This window comes from Taurulus bubalis (assembly GCF_910589615.1).
Source record: "Taurulus bubalis genome assembly, chromosome: 1".
Taxonomy (NCBI): domain Eukaryota; kingdom Metazoa; phylum Chordata; class Actinopteri; order Perciformes; family Cottidae; genus Taurulus; species Taurulus bubalis.
Window position 1 is genome coordinate 35,250,019 of NC_136589.1, and position 14,576 is coordinate 35,264,594.

Here is a 14,576-nt window from a genome sequence, read left to right on the forward strand (position 1 = left end):
GCACAATAAACAGCTGGGGCAACACTGCAAACAGAGCTCTCTTTGTAGAGACAGGATCTGTGAAAGAGATATGGAGCTGTTTGCTCCATATCCCCCCCCCCCCCACAAAAAAAGGGCTGTCTCACGGAAGAGAAATGGCCCTCAAATCTACAAATCAGTCCCAGGTAAAGTAAACAATTCACTCCATAGTGCTGATGTATTGTCTTCTAGGTGCAAGCTGGCATTTCCTTTCCCACACTTGTTCTAGTGTTTGAAAAATATCCCCAGCCTAGTTCTACGGAGGCATGTATGCAGAAAGCCAGGTCAATACAGCTATTTATACACAGCCTCATTACATAGCGGGGTGATGTTATGCACGTTCTGGGCGTTCTTCACGTTAAATAAAAATAAATAAATATAAAAGAAACACGTCCGGAGCCGGTGGGCCAGCTAGGCAACACAACAATCGGCGAGAAGGATCCCAGCTCCCGCTCTTATGTGGAGGCCAAACTGCAAACAGGAAATTATTGTTTTAACAGAATATATAAATCTTTTCTCTTTTGACAGTGTTGTAAATAGAAGCGCACACACCAATTTAAAAAAAGAAGAAGAAGAAAGAAAACCTCCATAGCAATAGGGCATCAGGGCTGCAGGGGCCCAGGTGTGATCTAGAACCAAATAACCTATAAAAGCCCTCCAACCATCACGCGACCGTGTGACTGTGCAATGCAGCGGACGGTCTGCTTTTTCACATCCTGTGTGTGTGTGTGTGTGTGTGTGTGTGTGTGTGTGTGTGTGTGTGTGTGTGTGTGTGTGTGTGTGTGTGTGTGTGTGTGTGTGTGTGTGTGTGTGTGTGTGTGTGTGTGTGTGCTGCATGCAACCTTTACGGAAGACAAATTACAATCTGCATTTAACCAGTCGGATTATACAGCGCAGCCTGGCTGCTGATTTTTCCGTCAAGCGATCGAGGTCCATTAACCTCCACCAGCTAGTTATAGAAGTCTCTTGTTACCAGGCACTGCCCTTCAACAACAACACCACCACCACCACCAAGAGCTGTCTGGATTGAATGAGCTAATTATATGCCAAGGACAACCCCCCCCACACACATTCATGGCAGGCATGTGAGAGGGACACCTAAACTACAGCCCAATGTCAGAGCCGCACACCGTCGGGTGCCGGGGGTTAGGGCCTGCAACTGATAAGAGCAAACATGAACAGAGGTGATGAGAAGCCATCAGGTTAGCGTCAGTCCTACTTTATCTACATTTAGCCTTTGCTCAAGTACCCGTCTGCATCCAAATGTGGCGGCAGTATTATCAGACTAGCGTTTGGTTTAGTCCAGAATTGAAGTGTCTCAACAAAAAAAAAGGTCAGACATACATAAACTAAGTCTCATTCTGTAATGCCACCCAGCAGACTCAGAAAAACACACCCACACATTAGCCACAGATGGCTGCCTGCGTTTTAATGCGCTAACATCACTCGTTCAGTTCTACAATATGGCCCGAGGACCGTAACAGAGCCGCGATCCTCTGGCAAATGGCTGCGGTGGCCCTAGCACGAGCATTCGGCCCAGTCTCCTTCCCCCGTCACACTGGAGGCAAACTGCATCAAAGGTTACTTCCCAAAACCTCGCACTGCCGAGATTCAATCTGCTGTCACAATATGTGGCGGTTATCTAGGCCATGGTGCTCCCAAGAAAAAGAAATAGATTCAGTGACAGGAAATGAAAATAAATGTTTGCAGGCGGAAAACAATAAAGAATCAAACAAATTCCACTCCAACCAGCCAGCCAGCCGGTCTGCAATGCTTGAGCTGGGAATTGGAGCGCTGTCTACATTACAATATATATCGATCACTGCAAACGAAGACCCTGGACTCATTGATCCACTTCCAGAAAAAAATAAAAAAACCTGTGTGTGTGTGTGTCATCTTGCTTCATCTGCTGTATGACTGCTCCTCATGGATCTCATCTTGAAACGGGGGATTTGAATATTAAGAAAGTTATGTTTGACTGCTGAATTATTCAGCATCAGCGCAGACGTCGATAAAGACCTCCTACACCTCAAACACAAACAATCTCAATGGCAGCCACTCTTTTCTTTATGACGCCGGACTTCAGCAGATCCCCTTGGTGTGAGGTTGTCGCCTAAGCTGAATATTTCAATAAAAAGGGACACAGCTGCACAAAAATGGAAATTCTGCAATGTTCCAGAGACGGCCCTTTATAATCTTTGGTCCATATTACAAGGGCCATAATAGTGATGTAATGCCCAATGTTTCTTGGTTAATTTGTCTTTGTCTTGTTTCTCCAAGAGATGAACGATCGACTCCGTCAGAACAACACAAGGTGGTGGTGCCTCCCCAAGTGACGGGTCAGGGCCTCTTTGACTGGTGTTTTATCTATACCTCACCAGGAAAACCCCCATCATCACAAATCCGAGAGCAGGAAAAAAGAAAAAGGCCCGAGTATGTTGCTGAGCACTCGGCCTAGTTTACAGGAGAGGGTCGAGCAGGGTCACGTCTCGCCAAACACTGGGGCCCCTTAAACACATCTGAGTGGCCCCAGCTGTACCCAGGGCCGTCGGAATCTTGAACGGGGGTGCAGACAGCCAGAACGACGCAAGAAATGGTTTTGGTCGCTGCAAAAATCCAGATTTCGCAAATGCAGTGTTTTTCTTGTCAAAAGGGTGAAATTTGGTTTGTTTAAAAGGGTTGCCTTAAACAAGCACAGCAAAGAGAGGTAATGATAGATTAATTGAACATTCTGAGATGTGTGTGTGTGTGTGTGTGTATGTGTATATATATATATATATATATATATATATATATATATATATATATATAAATAACGCGACAGCACTTTGGAGGTTATGTTCTTGCCACTGACATTGACACTAATTGTTACATATTCACATTATTAAACTGGACAACTGTGAATCCCTCCCCCTCGACTCATTCTGTGGAACCGGCTCCCTGGCCTCTCTTGACACGCTCACTTTTGAAGCACTTCAACCTAGAAGCTAGAGCAGACAATAGCCATAATAGTCACACAAAAAAAAAGAAAAAAAGAGAAGCAGCAGCAAAACACAGGGCTGTGGGGGGGTGGAGGTATGAAAAATTAAAGCAGAATACATGGTTGTGGGGTGGGGGAGGGGTGGCCGAGCAGCAGCATAAGAGAGTGTATTAGGCTCAATTAGGCTTTTGGGCTTTTCATTAACCCACTTTTTAGGGAGGGAAACCTCTGCTGAATAATGCACCGACTGACTCACTTTGCAACCCCACTTTAAAAGCCTCATCTGGTAAAAAAAAAAAAGAAAAAGAAAATGCTATGTGTGTCAGCTATCCAAAGCCACTAGAATTCCATTAGACACCCAGAGGCAAAACACCCGCAATCAGACCTGAAATTAAATGTAATTCTGTAAAACAAGTCACTTTATCAAGCGACTAAACAAGATAAGAGGAAACGCCGCACAAAACATCGCAAAACTTTCATCTGCGCGATGGTCTGATAATGATTAACTCGCGTTTGGTGGTTTCGCTCAGCATCAGGCCAGAGCAAATATTTCCGAGATTAAAAGCAAGGTCATATGGGGCCCCAGAGGGTAGACAGTGGGTAACCCCTTAATCCTGACGCGGTTTTGCATCTGCAAACAATGAGCGTAACCTCCCTTTAATGGATCACCGGAGAGGAGTTCGCATAACAGGAATAATTGTCCTTTCCTGGCTTCTCCCCCGTGCTGCTCTGCCAAGCAACTTTTAGGAAATGCATTTTTAACACATCTATTGAGAATTAATGGGGCATCACTTGGCCAACTAACAGTTAAAGTCTAGTCTAACCCTCCCCCCAATCGAGGAATGTGATTAAAATCTTACAGTCAAATAGCTACGTTAACTGATTGGCCACAATTGCTGTTGTCAAATCCACAGGATGCCTTTAGTTTAGCACATACAATGTCAACCGTTTACATGTGAATGGCTCCCCACCCCTCCCCCAACCCATTTCCAGGTTTTTACAAACTGCATGATGTGTATTGCCTTTATCAGTAACAAAATGGAGAAACTGCAATTAGATGGGACAAAGATATACAACAGCTCCCCCCCTGCTGCATCTCATGCATAAACCGGGGTCAAAGGCAATACAATACAAGCGATGGACTCCCATTACGGACACCTCACACAATGTACAGATAGTATTACACGGCTATGCGAGCGAGGTCTACTTCAACTTCGCTAAACTACCAGCCAATAGCCCGGGGAGACTGGAGTTAGTCGACTGGGTTATTCTGTTGAAACGGGTTCAGACCTTCAGGTGTGGTTAAGAAAAACAACCCCAACACGATTCACTCAATGGTTCTCCAATCTTTGGCCGAGACCTTTCGGGGCAGCATTAACAAAGCTAATGGAATGCAAGGAAACTTAAAGCAAAAGAAGGCTACATGCGGCTATAGAAGCATCAATATAAATGAAAAAAACAACAACCGTCAGCTCCTGGTCAAAAAAACAATATCCCCAACCAGCATGGTGGAGGCAAAGTACAAAAACGGTGTGCATGCCCTCCACACTGTGGGGGCTTTGTCTTTCAAAAACATGCCACAGGAGCTTTTTCATTAGAGAATGCAGTTTCATTAACATCAGCCCACAGTGCTGCTGAGCCCCGCTGCATTACAATGACACAGGAGTGCCTCTCTCTGTCAAGGAAGTCCCCACAGAGCATTGGCTCGCTGGGGGAGGGGGTGGGAGTCAGAGAAAGGAGGAAAGAGGAGGGGGGCAGCAAACAAAAGGGAACCTGATTACCCCAGGTCACGGCTCATCCACAAGCCAACAGAGGGAAATTCATCACCTGCAGGATCAAACGGAGGGAACTTGTGCACAAGGTAAAGCCCAATGAAAGCCGTACCCATCCATAGCAAGCACTCTTCCCTCTCCCCTTTCTTCTCTCGTCATTGCTACCTCCCCTTTTCCCCTATCTGACTCACACTAACGACAGCGTGCAAGTTTTAGGCACAAACTGTGAAATCCAACACAAGTGAGAATGTCTTCTGGTCCAAATGACCTCAAGGCTCCATCCTCCCTAATAGCACGCTGGTGATATATTCCAGGCTTTTTTTTATTGCTGTGTGTAGGCCTGCGTACTCTTTCATGGTTCCTACATCCTCATTTTGACAATATTAAATTCCAAAGATGCAGTATTGGTCATGCTCGCTGCAGTGTAATGGGCTACTGCGGAAAATAAATGTAAAAAAAAAAAATCATTATTTTTCACTTTCTTCTTTGCACCAGGTTATGTGTTTTTGTAAAGCTCTGGCACAGAAAGACGACTGCCGTAACAAACATTTTTGAAAGATAATTAAATTGCTGTTATTACTGCCACAGAGTGGGCTTAGCGGTGCAACACTGCGAATGGATATGTTACCATTTGGGATTCGAGCAGGAACCTTTTAGGCTTAAACTCGTTTCAAAAAAAGAAGAAACGGACCGAAACACGTCCTCACGCATGGTTTGAATCTGGACTGAAGGGATGTTAAATTAGAACAAGGCTGATGCACAATAATGGCATATGGTAAGAGGAATAATGAAATGCACCAGTATTCAAGGCACCGGGGCGTTTTAGGAGCAAGATAATTTGCCTGATCAAAGTTGTGCGTGAAAAGTGTTCAAATCAGTGTGTAATGGACTTTTTTTCTGACCTGTGCGATCACACAGTTGTCCCACTTTTAACGACAGTGGTTAATATTCCTCGCAAACAAAACACAAACTGTTTAGTCGCAATGTATGATCTAGGACTTAGGGAACAACGTGCACATGTTTGAGTCAGCTAAAAAGAAAGAAAGAAAGAAAGAAAGAAAGAAAAAGTAATAAAACAGCATGTAAGCAAAACTGACAGGAGCGACATGGTTAAGTTGAACCACATTTGAGCTGGTTTACAAGGCAAACTACACCACTTGCAGTACAACACGGCTACACCGAAGCTAATTGTTTAAATATGTCAGGCTTGTTCTGATCCTCCCAGAAATGTAACACATGGCGGCGAGCATGCACACATACACACACGCGCAAACAGAGACATAACAAGCATCCAGCAGTGGGAATAGTTCACCACTCACCGTTGAAAAGGGGACGTCCTTTCTCTGTGATATCTGGCACCACAACCTTGTATACATCTTCAGAGAAGCCTGGTCTGCATGGTGGGGCGCCCCTGCCCTCTGCTGCAATCTGTAATGGTGGGGGAGGGATAGGGGAGGGGGTCACAATGAGTCATAAATCAACCTTGAAAAAAAAAAAAAAAAAAAAAAATTGCACTCTGTTGCCCTCCAAAAACCTCTTGGTCACGTTCCGAAAGTCCCCAACAGTTGTACAAAAGCATCTGTTGTTTTTGCAGCAGGGACCGCAATTAGGATAATGAGGCCAAAAGGGTTAAGCATTAGCCAAAAAGCATGGCTAGGCAAGAACAAGCTCCATTTGTACCCCTGGAGGGGCCCGGGCCCAGGGAGGGGGCCACGACCAAGTCCCTCTGATCAACACACTCTTTACTCTGGACAAACATTCCACTCTGAAGTACAGGAACAAAGCAATAAAAAAAATAAAAGTAAATGCTAACGATCCACTGTCATGGGAATAAACATTTAAGTGTAAATAGCTGAACAAACAAGGAAGAACAACTGCAAGGCGATCACTGTGATCAATATAGTGCTTTTTTTGTTTTGTTTGCCTCGTCTCGAAAAGAAAAACTCTGCTTAGGGTGTCAACACAAAGGGTTTGGAGAATAATGGGGATGTTGCAAAGCAACAAAAAAAAGAGTAGCGGAATCACTGGGTGTTTCCCTTACGCATGAATTTTGCAGAAGATAAACAGATCACGAACAGTAAGAAAACCACAAGGAAGAGCATAACTGAAGGTCCATGTTCAAATATACTCCCATCACACAACATCAGCATTGATTCAGAGGCTTGGCCCTGTTTTTCTCTTTGCATGCACATAAAAAGCTGTAAAACGTGAGGAGTCCTGCTAAAAAAAAAAAAAAAAAAGAGAGCATTGTGGGTATCCGTGCCACTTGCCATTTTTAATCACAGGCATTTAAATGGAAAATGCTCTCAGAGAGGGGAGAGTTAGCATAAAAGCTGAAATTCTAGTTTCAGCAAACAAGATGTACAGTTGTGGACAGAAGTGTCCACACAAACACCAGTGCTTCACCACCGCTGCCAGAGCTGCATTATTACTGTGGGGGCTATTGTTTCTGTTGTTTAGCAAAAACACCCACATAGTCACATACTTTCCTAAAAACAATATTAATAACAACGCACACTTAATTCCTACAGTGATGGTGTATGCTCTCTGGGTAGCCCGTGTTTTGTACTGGACTACTTTTCATCGTTCCTTCTTTTTTTATTACCAGAGGCAATTAACTCGCCGGGGGTGGGTGGTACACGCTGCAGCCGTCTGCATAAATATTAAACCTACACTAAATATAACCAAATGAGAACTGGGTTAGTGCGGGCCCCGTGTCGCCCAACTTCTCCGACAATAAAAGATTTAGCAGATTCAACTCTGAAACGAGGCTACGCCATCGCCAATTTCAACTCTTTTTTTGGGGGGGCTGGAATTAATTCAGTCAAACGTGCGTAGCGGTTGAGCTACACCAGGCACCTCGTGCGCATGTAATACCCGCACAAAAAGAACCGTTAGCCAGGCAATACAACACGTGCCAGACCTACTTTATCGTGAATATAAAATATTAAAAAAAACCTGCACGCTCGACGGCGAGCTCGGAACTCAACAAATGTCGCCGCCGCCGAACAAAACAAGCGCCCCAAAACACTGTCCGGTGGAACTCCTGCTTGAAACCGCTCCGTGGACAAATAAAGCTAAAAAATATATTAAAAAAAAAAAGAAGACACATTACCTGCAGTCCTGCCAAGACCAGCAGCAGAAACAGACCGCTGCCCTCGTGTAGTGAGTACATTGGTGCGCCCGCGACTGCTTTATTTCCCCTCTGCTCGCTTTTTGGAATCCGTGTAACCCCCTCAAAATAAAAAAAAGGAGCAATACAAGGAAAAAAAAAAAATTCAAAACAATATCCGTCTGGTACAAAGCGTGGCCGCGGTGGGGAGAGAAATAAATATCCCTCTACGACAAAGGCAGCAGCAGGAGGAGAGGTGGTGGTGGTGGTGGCGGCGTCGGCGGCAGCATGTGGCAGCCTCCTCCTCGGTCTCTGTCCAGTCCGTACTGAGGGAGAGCGGTGCCTGGTACTGAGGCTGCAGCTCCCTCCCTCCCACCCAGGCAAGCACAAAACACGAAGAGAGAGAAGAAAAAACAGAAAAAAAGAGTCGATAAACCGCCCGTCTCACTGTCTCTCCCTACTGGTCACACAGCCAATTTCACTGCAGGGACGGAGCAGCCCTCCCTTCTCCCCCTTTATCCCCCCTTTGTTAAACCTTCATCCCAAATGACAGAGTATTATAACATTCACACATAATAGTCATGTTCACTCACAGTGTGTGGCCGTCAGTGTTAAAGTTCATGGTGGTCTTGCTATTTACATTTATGGCATGTATTTATTTTTGTTGATTATTGTATTTTTGTTGCGATAAAGTAATTCATAAAAGTAATGTGAATGATTGTAATGAATTCATTAATCCATATTTATTTTTATTTTATTTGTTATGGTCATTGGCTATTTTGTATAGAAAATGCAAAACTGCTGATACAGCCTTTGTATGTCCCGATTTGAATTACACAATATCAATACCGACCAATTGTAATATGACTCTCATCGATGGGAACGAGCTGTCCTTTTCCGGTCCAAATTAAATCATCTTCTCGCCGTCTCACCGTTTCAGATCACAACACAGTAGTTCTTCAGCACGTTAAGGTCAGTTTGAGGTCACCATTTATTTGCTCATGATCCGGTTTCACTTACTCACACTCATTATGTTGGAACGGGGCTGGCATGGAAAGGCGACGCAAGACTAAACAAAAACCAGACACAACTTTGCAGTGTTTGCACCTCGTTATGCGCACTACTTGACACGTTTTCAGCGTCTCATTTTGAAAGTTACATTTGAAGTTATCAAATTGGTACTGCGTTGCCGTTGTTATTTCTGATCATGATACACCGGATTGTTTTAAATTCTATGGTTATTAGCGACAAACTCCTCTGCTCTCAAAGCCCTTTCTGAATGTCACGGGCATGAGCAATTCAGGATTCAATCAGTTGTCTCTTTGCCTGCATAAAGAGTAGCCGCTATTGATCATAAGGTGGGAGATGTTGATCACATTGCCCTGAGATAATTGCTGTTTACTGCACATTTGATCTTAAGGATTATTAATAGTCAATGTGTTGGTGCTAGATTTGTGTATGTGTGTATGTGTCTTCTTCTGCCATTCACACACACACACACACACACACACACACACACACACACACACGCAGTCTCCCTCATTGCTACCAAAGAAGCTCACTGTTTCGCAAACTATCACTGTGGAATTGTGCATTCTATTCATTCATCATCGCTTAATCCTCGAATCCGTGAGAAAAGCTTTTTCATGTCTCACTAAAATATGCAATGAATAATTCCCTAACATTATCTTCTCATGTGATACAGGCTGATGAAGGTTAAATTACCTTGGTTGTGCTGCTGACATCTAATTAAATACCAAGAAGCCCATGGAAGAGATTGCATCCGTGACACCGAGATATTTCAGTTTTGGCAGACGAGGAAAAATATATATCTATATATTAATTGCATCTCCAAATAATTAATAAACAAGGGCTGACTTTTCGTTCACCTCCTCCTGGGCAATGTGTTGTTTTCCAAGTTATTGGCGTTTTGTGGCGCATGCAAGTGATGGGAGCGATGCTGCTCCCCTCCTCCTACAAATCAAACCATCCGGTCCTGAGAGTGTCTTGTAATCCTAAACAAACAGTGAGCACTATCACATCCCACTTACAGTCAGTACACACACACACACACACACACACACACACACACACACACACACACACACACACACACACACACACACACACACATACACACTTGCATCTCATAATAAGGCCCTCATGTCACTTAACACTCTTGTCATTGATCAACAAGCCTGATCATCCACTTTTTGTAATAATCAAACTCTCTGTGGAGGTAATTAATGCAATCAGAAGAAGAAAAGAAAATTAAGATATAAACAACATTAAGATAGCATCAAAGAGAGACTGTTCATGGTCTGGTTTTCCCCACAGCTATTAAGAAACTTGTTTTCACCCATGGCAGTCAGATTCAACGTGTGTGCACTTTGGCAGAATTGGGCAAGAGATCAAACCGAATGACCTGATGATAATTGATAGCGTGTTTTGTACAAATTTATGTAATCTAATCTAATTGAAAGTGGGATCAAAATGCTCCATCTCTTTGATTAATGCAGAGGCGGTTATCTTTCATCAGCACTTGTCTAGAAAAAGGTGGGGGGGGGCAGCGTTGGTGGTAATCCAATTTGGACTTGGTGCTTTCAATCAAACAATATCATATTGCATGATTCATAGGAAAATCCCCCCCTGTGTGCAGCATATACCTGCATTTGGCATGCTCCAAAATGTGCAATCATAAGGAGAAATGTGCAATTCAAGGTCGATTTGCGGTCTGTGGTGAACACATTCTCCGGGCTGCACCGTGTGTGGACAGATAACGCTGCTTTGCGGGCAAAGTGTGAGGCGGCCGGGTGATACATGTCAGTCGCGCTGCTGACACTGCTGTTGACTCTGCTGTTGACTCTGCTGTTGACTCCCTCATAAGCGCCCGTGTCCGAAGGACTCGTGGCCGGAGGGGGCCCTCCATTCAACGCCTTCTGCTACGCACAATTGGATGCAGGTGCGGCCTTGATGGCACTGGAAGAAAAAACGGGCGAGGTCAGCAGCGCTTTCACATCCACTTCTTCATGCTGACTTTGTGTTGATACAGGAATATCACACAGTTCACACTCCGCTCCCACATACTGTAATACAGAGCTCAGTCATTCCTGCCGAAAGCCAAATATAGATGGCGACACGCATGCATGCAGCCCTCCTCTTGAAATCGTTGGCTGCTTATGTAAATTGACGGAGGCGCGGGGCCAGAGTTTTACCAGTGTTCAATCGGAGAGGGAGGATGTACGCCCCTCTCAACTTGGTCATATTACCTCGTCATTGACAATCCCATGCCAAGTCAAAGGTTGCTTTGGAGCAAATTAGTGACTGGAAAGGAGCAACCCCGTCCTCAAAGCCATTGTCAATTCCAATCAAGCGCCATTGTCATGCATTCAATAACAGATCTCTGAGGACCGCAGCATTGCTCTGATTATTCTCCTCTTGTGCCAGATCGTCTCATTCAATCTTTTATGCTATTTGAACAATGGAGCCAAATAGAGCTGTGTGTGTAATAGGGTGCGCACGCACGCACACACACACACACACACACACACACACACACACACACACACACACACACACACACACACACACACACACACACACACACACATATGTTTAGATGTATGGAGCTTGATGTTGTGTCTGGCTTTCACAAGGATTTCACAGCGAGGTCACAGCATGTCAGGCTCTGCGAAACATAATGCACGGCATGTTTGAGACAAAAGTATTGCACAATCACTTTGCGGAACATGTGTAACCTTAAAAAGAGGATCTAATTATATTGTATAACATAGCAAAGTGACAGTGACAGAGACGGGCAATTTCGGCTGAGCATTTCTTTTCGCTCTGTAATTTCTGGTGAAAGGACGTGTCAGGGAAGCAGCTTGGCACCACCCCCTTGTCGACGAAGAAAAAGGCAAAATGCTGCTCTGTGAGCTCAGACGTCTACTGAGTCACAGGGCTCACACAAGTGTGTGTCGGTCCCAATTTACGGACTGTAGTTTTTCGCTTGGGGGCCACATCTGCCTGCTGCTTGCTGGTGTGGCACACAGATCTAATAGTGATTGATTGCCTGATTAAAGGAAATTGTGTTGAACTCCAGAGCAACCCAAGAAGAGAAGAGAGCATCCTCGGTTAGTGATGCAATAAAAGTGAGGCTATTGATTTGTAACGGAGCGTGTGTGCAAAAGAGCCGGTCGTCTCAATTATTCATCGCTCACTCGTTATCCTGTATTTCCTTTCCAACCAATCACGCCCAAGAAGCTTGCTTTGCATGCAAATTGTTTATTGTTTATTTGTTCATCATCGTATCAAGTATGTCCCGTACTTATGATTCAACAACGTTGAGATGGCAGTGTAGAATAGAGGAAATTGAATTAGTCTTTCTTTTTTCTTCTTTGAAACATGAGAAGGAGCCTGCGGTGGTGCTGTGGTTCTGTGAGGCTGCACCGAGGCACAGCGGTGCGTTGAGCTGAATCCTAATATTAGCATGCTAGCATGCTCACAATGCCAATGCCCACATGCTGATGTTCAGCAGGTCTAACGTAGCTTAGCATTTTATGTCATTAGTTTGGCAATAAACCAAACTCAACAAATTCAACTTCTACAAGCTATCCATCCAACAGTTGTTGAGAGTTGTCTGGATTAAAATAACTCACACAGACCAGTATTGCTACAACACAACCCAGTCGGCAGATTTCCATTTTTGGCACTGTATGTTTCTGCAAATTATGGGATACTTTGAATGTTGACGTTTCTGGACCAAAAATATGTTTCACAGTAACGACAAACTATTGGCTAGGTTTGAGCAGCAACACTACTTTGTGATTTGTGTTAAATCAATAACGTAACAATGTAACAGCGCTTTTTTACATAACAAATGTAGCACAGTTACATCACAGGCGTAAAGTAAACATGTACTGTTAATTTCACACTGGACATGAACAGCGATGTCCCGAGTGAACGTCCTGTGTTTGTTTGACTCTTCCAATCCGCCCTCAGTGGACTCTTGCTTTTTATACTTACCCGTTATTATACCACGTAACTTTCAATGACAGCAGCGCCAATCTGCACCGACCTGATGCAAAAACATTCGCTCCAACGGCCAATTCAGAGTTAAAGGTGCTAATTCAGCGCTAGACGCCGCGTGAGCGCAGGGCAGATCACCGGCCCGGCTAAGATTACAGCACACACAGAGGGGGAGCGACATCATTCTCAGCTCAGGTAGACATCACTCAACTATATCTTTACATATAGAAAATAGTCGTTTACCGCGATATTAATTAATAGAATAAATGTCATTCAGAAAATCTTTAACAATTAACCTCACAAGGCAAACATTTTTTTATTATTCAAAGTTTTTAATCATGGCGTAATCAAACAAGTACAGCAAAATCCTAATGTGCACAGCAACACGTCACCTCAATGACAAGTTATCCTCATGTTATCCACATGAGCAAAGATGATCAAATCATCATCTCCCACTGTGTGATATTCCCGGCATAGCATTCGGAAACAAAGTGCCTATAGAGCTCCTTTGCGTCCGGAGTGCCTCTTTGGTGTCTTCACTGTTTGCGGCTCGAACTGCATTCCTCCTTATCACTATTGATCTGCGAGAAGACGACAAGGTCTCTGGCCGTACCAGCCTGGCCTGTCTGATTCAAGGGGGGAGGAACAGCCTGTCTGAGCGCAGGCCGGAATAGATGAGGCGCTGCTGCTGCTGCTGCTGCTGCTGCTGCTGCTGCTGCTGCTGCTGCTGATCCACCCGAGTGCCTTCCTTTCTTATCAAGAGCTTAATTTTGGAGGCAGTCAGGGAACGAGCCACTGTTTTCTTAAAAAAATATATATAATCACAAAGGTAATGAGATTATTAGCTTATTTTCATAAATTCTTGATTTAAAAAAGAATGTTTTGGTTATCTTAATGTGTTCAGCAGAGAGAGTTTAGTTTTCACATTTGTAAGATTGCTTTCATGCAAAATGCACAGAAGCCTGATTACAAAAATGTGTTAATAATTACTGTGGGCTCAAGAAGGTGGCAAAGGGCCACCTTGCTTGGCTGCGTAAAGAGGTGCGGTGTGTTCATTAAATAATTCAAATCGTGATGAAAAATTTGATAAAAGGCATAATAAATTAAACATGGATGCATAATTATTATTATTATTATTATTAGTGTTGCAGTTGCTTTTATCATGGAGCATAAAATATATGTATGTGATATATATATGTAATATTTAAACATTACGGATGAAAAACCTTCGAACAAAACATACGGTGTTTTAATGAGATTAAATTGCATCCTAGTTCACAATAATTGCCATACTGCCTGTTCTAACACACTAGCCTGTGTATTAGTATTTATTTTTGCCATTCAATTTGAACAGGATTATTATCTGGAGGATAATGATATCTCCACACCTCATGAGCAGTCAGCAGGTACAGTTCTGTGTTTCTTTAATTGATTCAGAAAACAAAATAAAACACTGGCATACCAACAATATAGAACATTTAAATTGCATCGCTGCCGCTTGTAGTGACCCTGCCTGTGTTGCACCCACTGACAGACTTCTCACTGTTGACTTGCCTTCACTTTCAGTAAAGCAAAGTCCTGGCGGCCATAATGTTAATCACTCAAATCAAGAAAAGATTGAAAAGTAGAATGGGTTTTATTTGAGGTTTTCATCCTCGTAGCATAG

At 43.7% G+C, this 14,576-nt stretch overlaps 1 protein-coding gene across 1 annotated transcript in view; it reads right to left on the minus strand.

Moving 5' to 3' along the window:
* The window catches only part of cdh2 (cadherin 2, type 1, N-cadherin (neuronal)), a gene marked incomplete at its 5' end in the record, with an annotated part of 56,515 nt that extends 48,570 nt beyond the window's left edge, over positions 1–7,945 (minus strand). Inside the window, 2 exons of the mRNA XM_079218541.1 lie at positions 6,090–6,198; positions 7,886–7,945. Coding sequence (XP_079074667.1) covers positions 6,090–6,198; positions 7,886–7,945 — 169 coding nt within the window. The remainder of the gene's footprint in view (positions 1–6,089; positions 6,199–7,885) is intronic.
* Between the last annotated feature and the right edge of the window lie 6,631 nt (positions 7,946–14,576).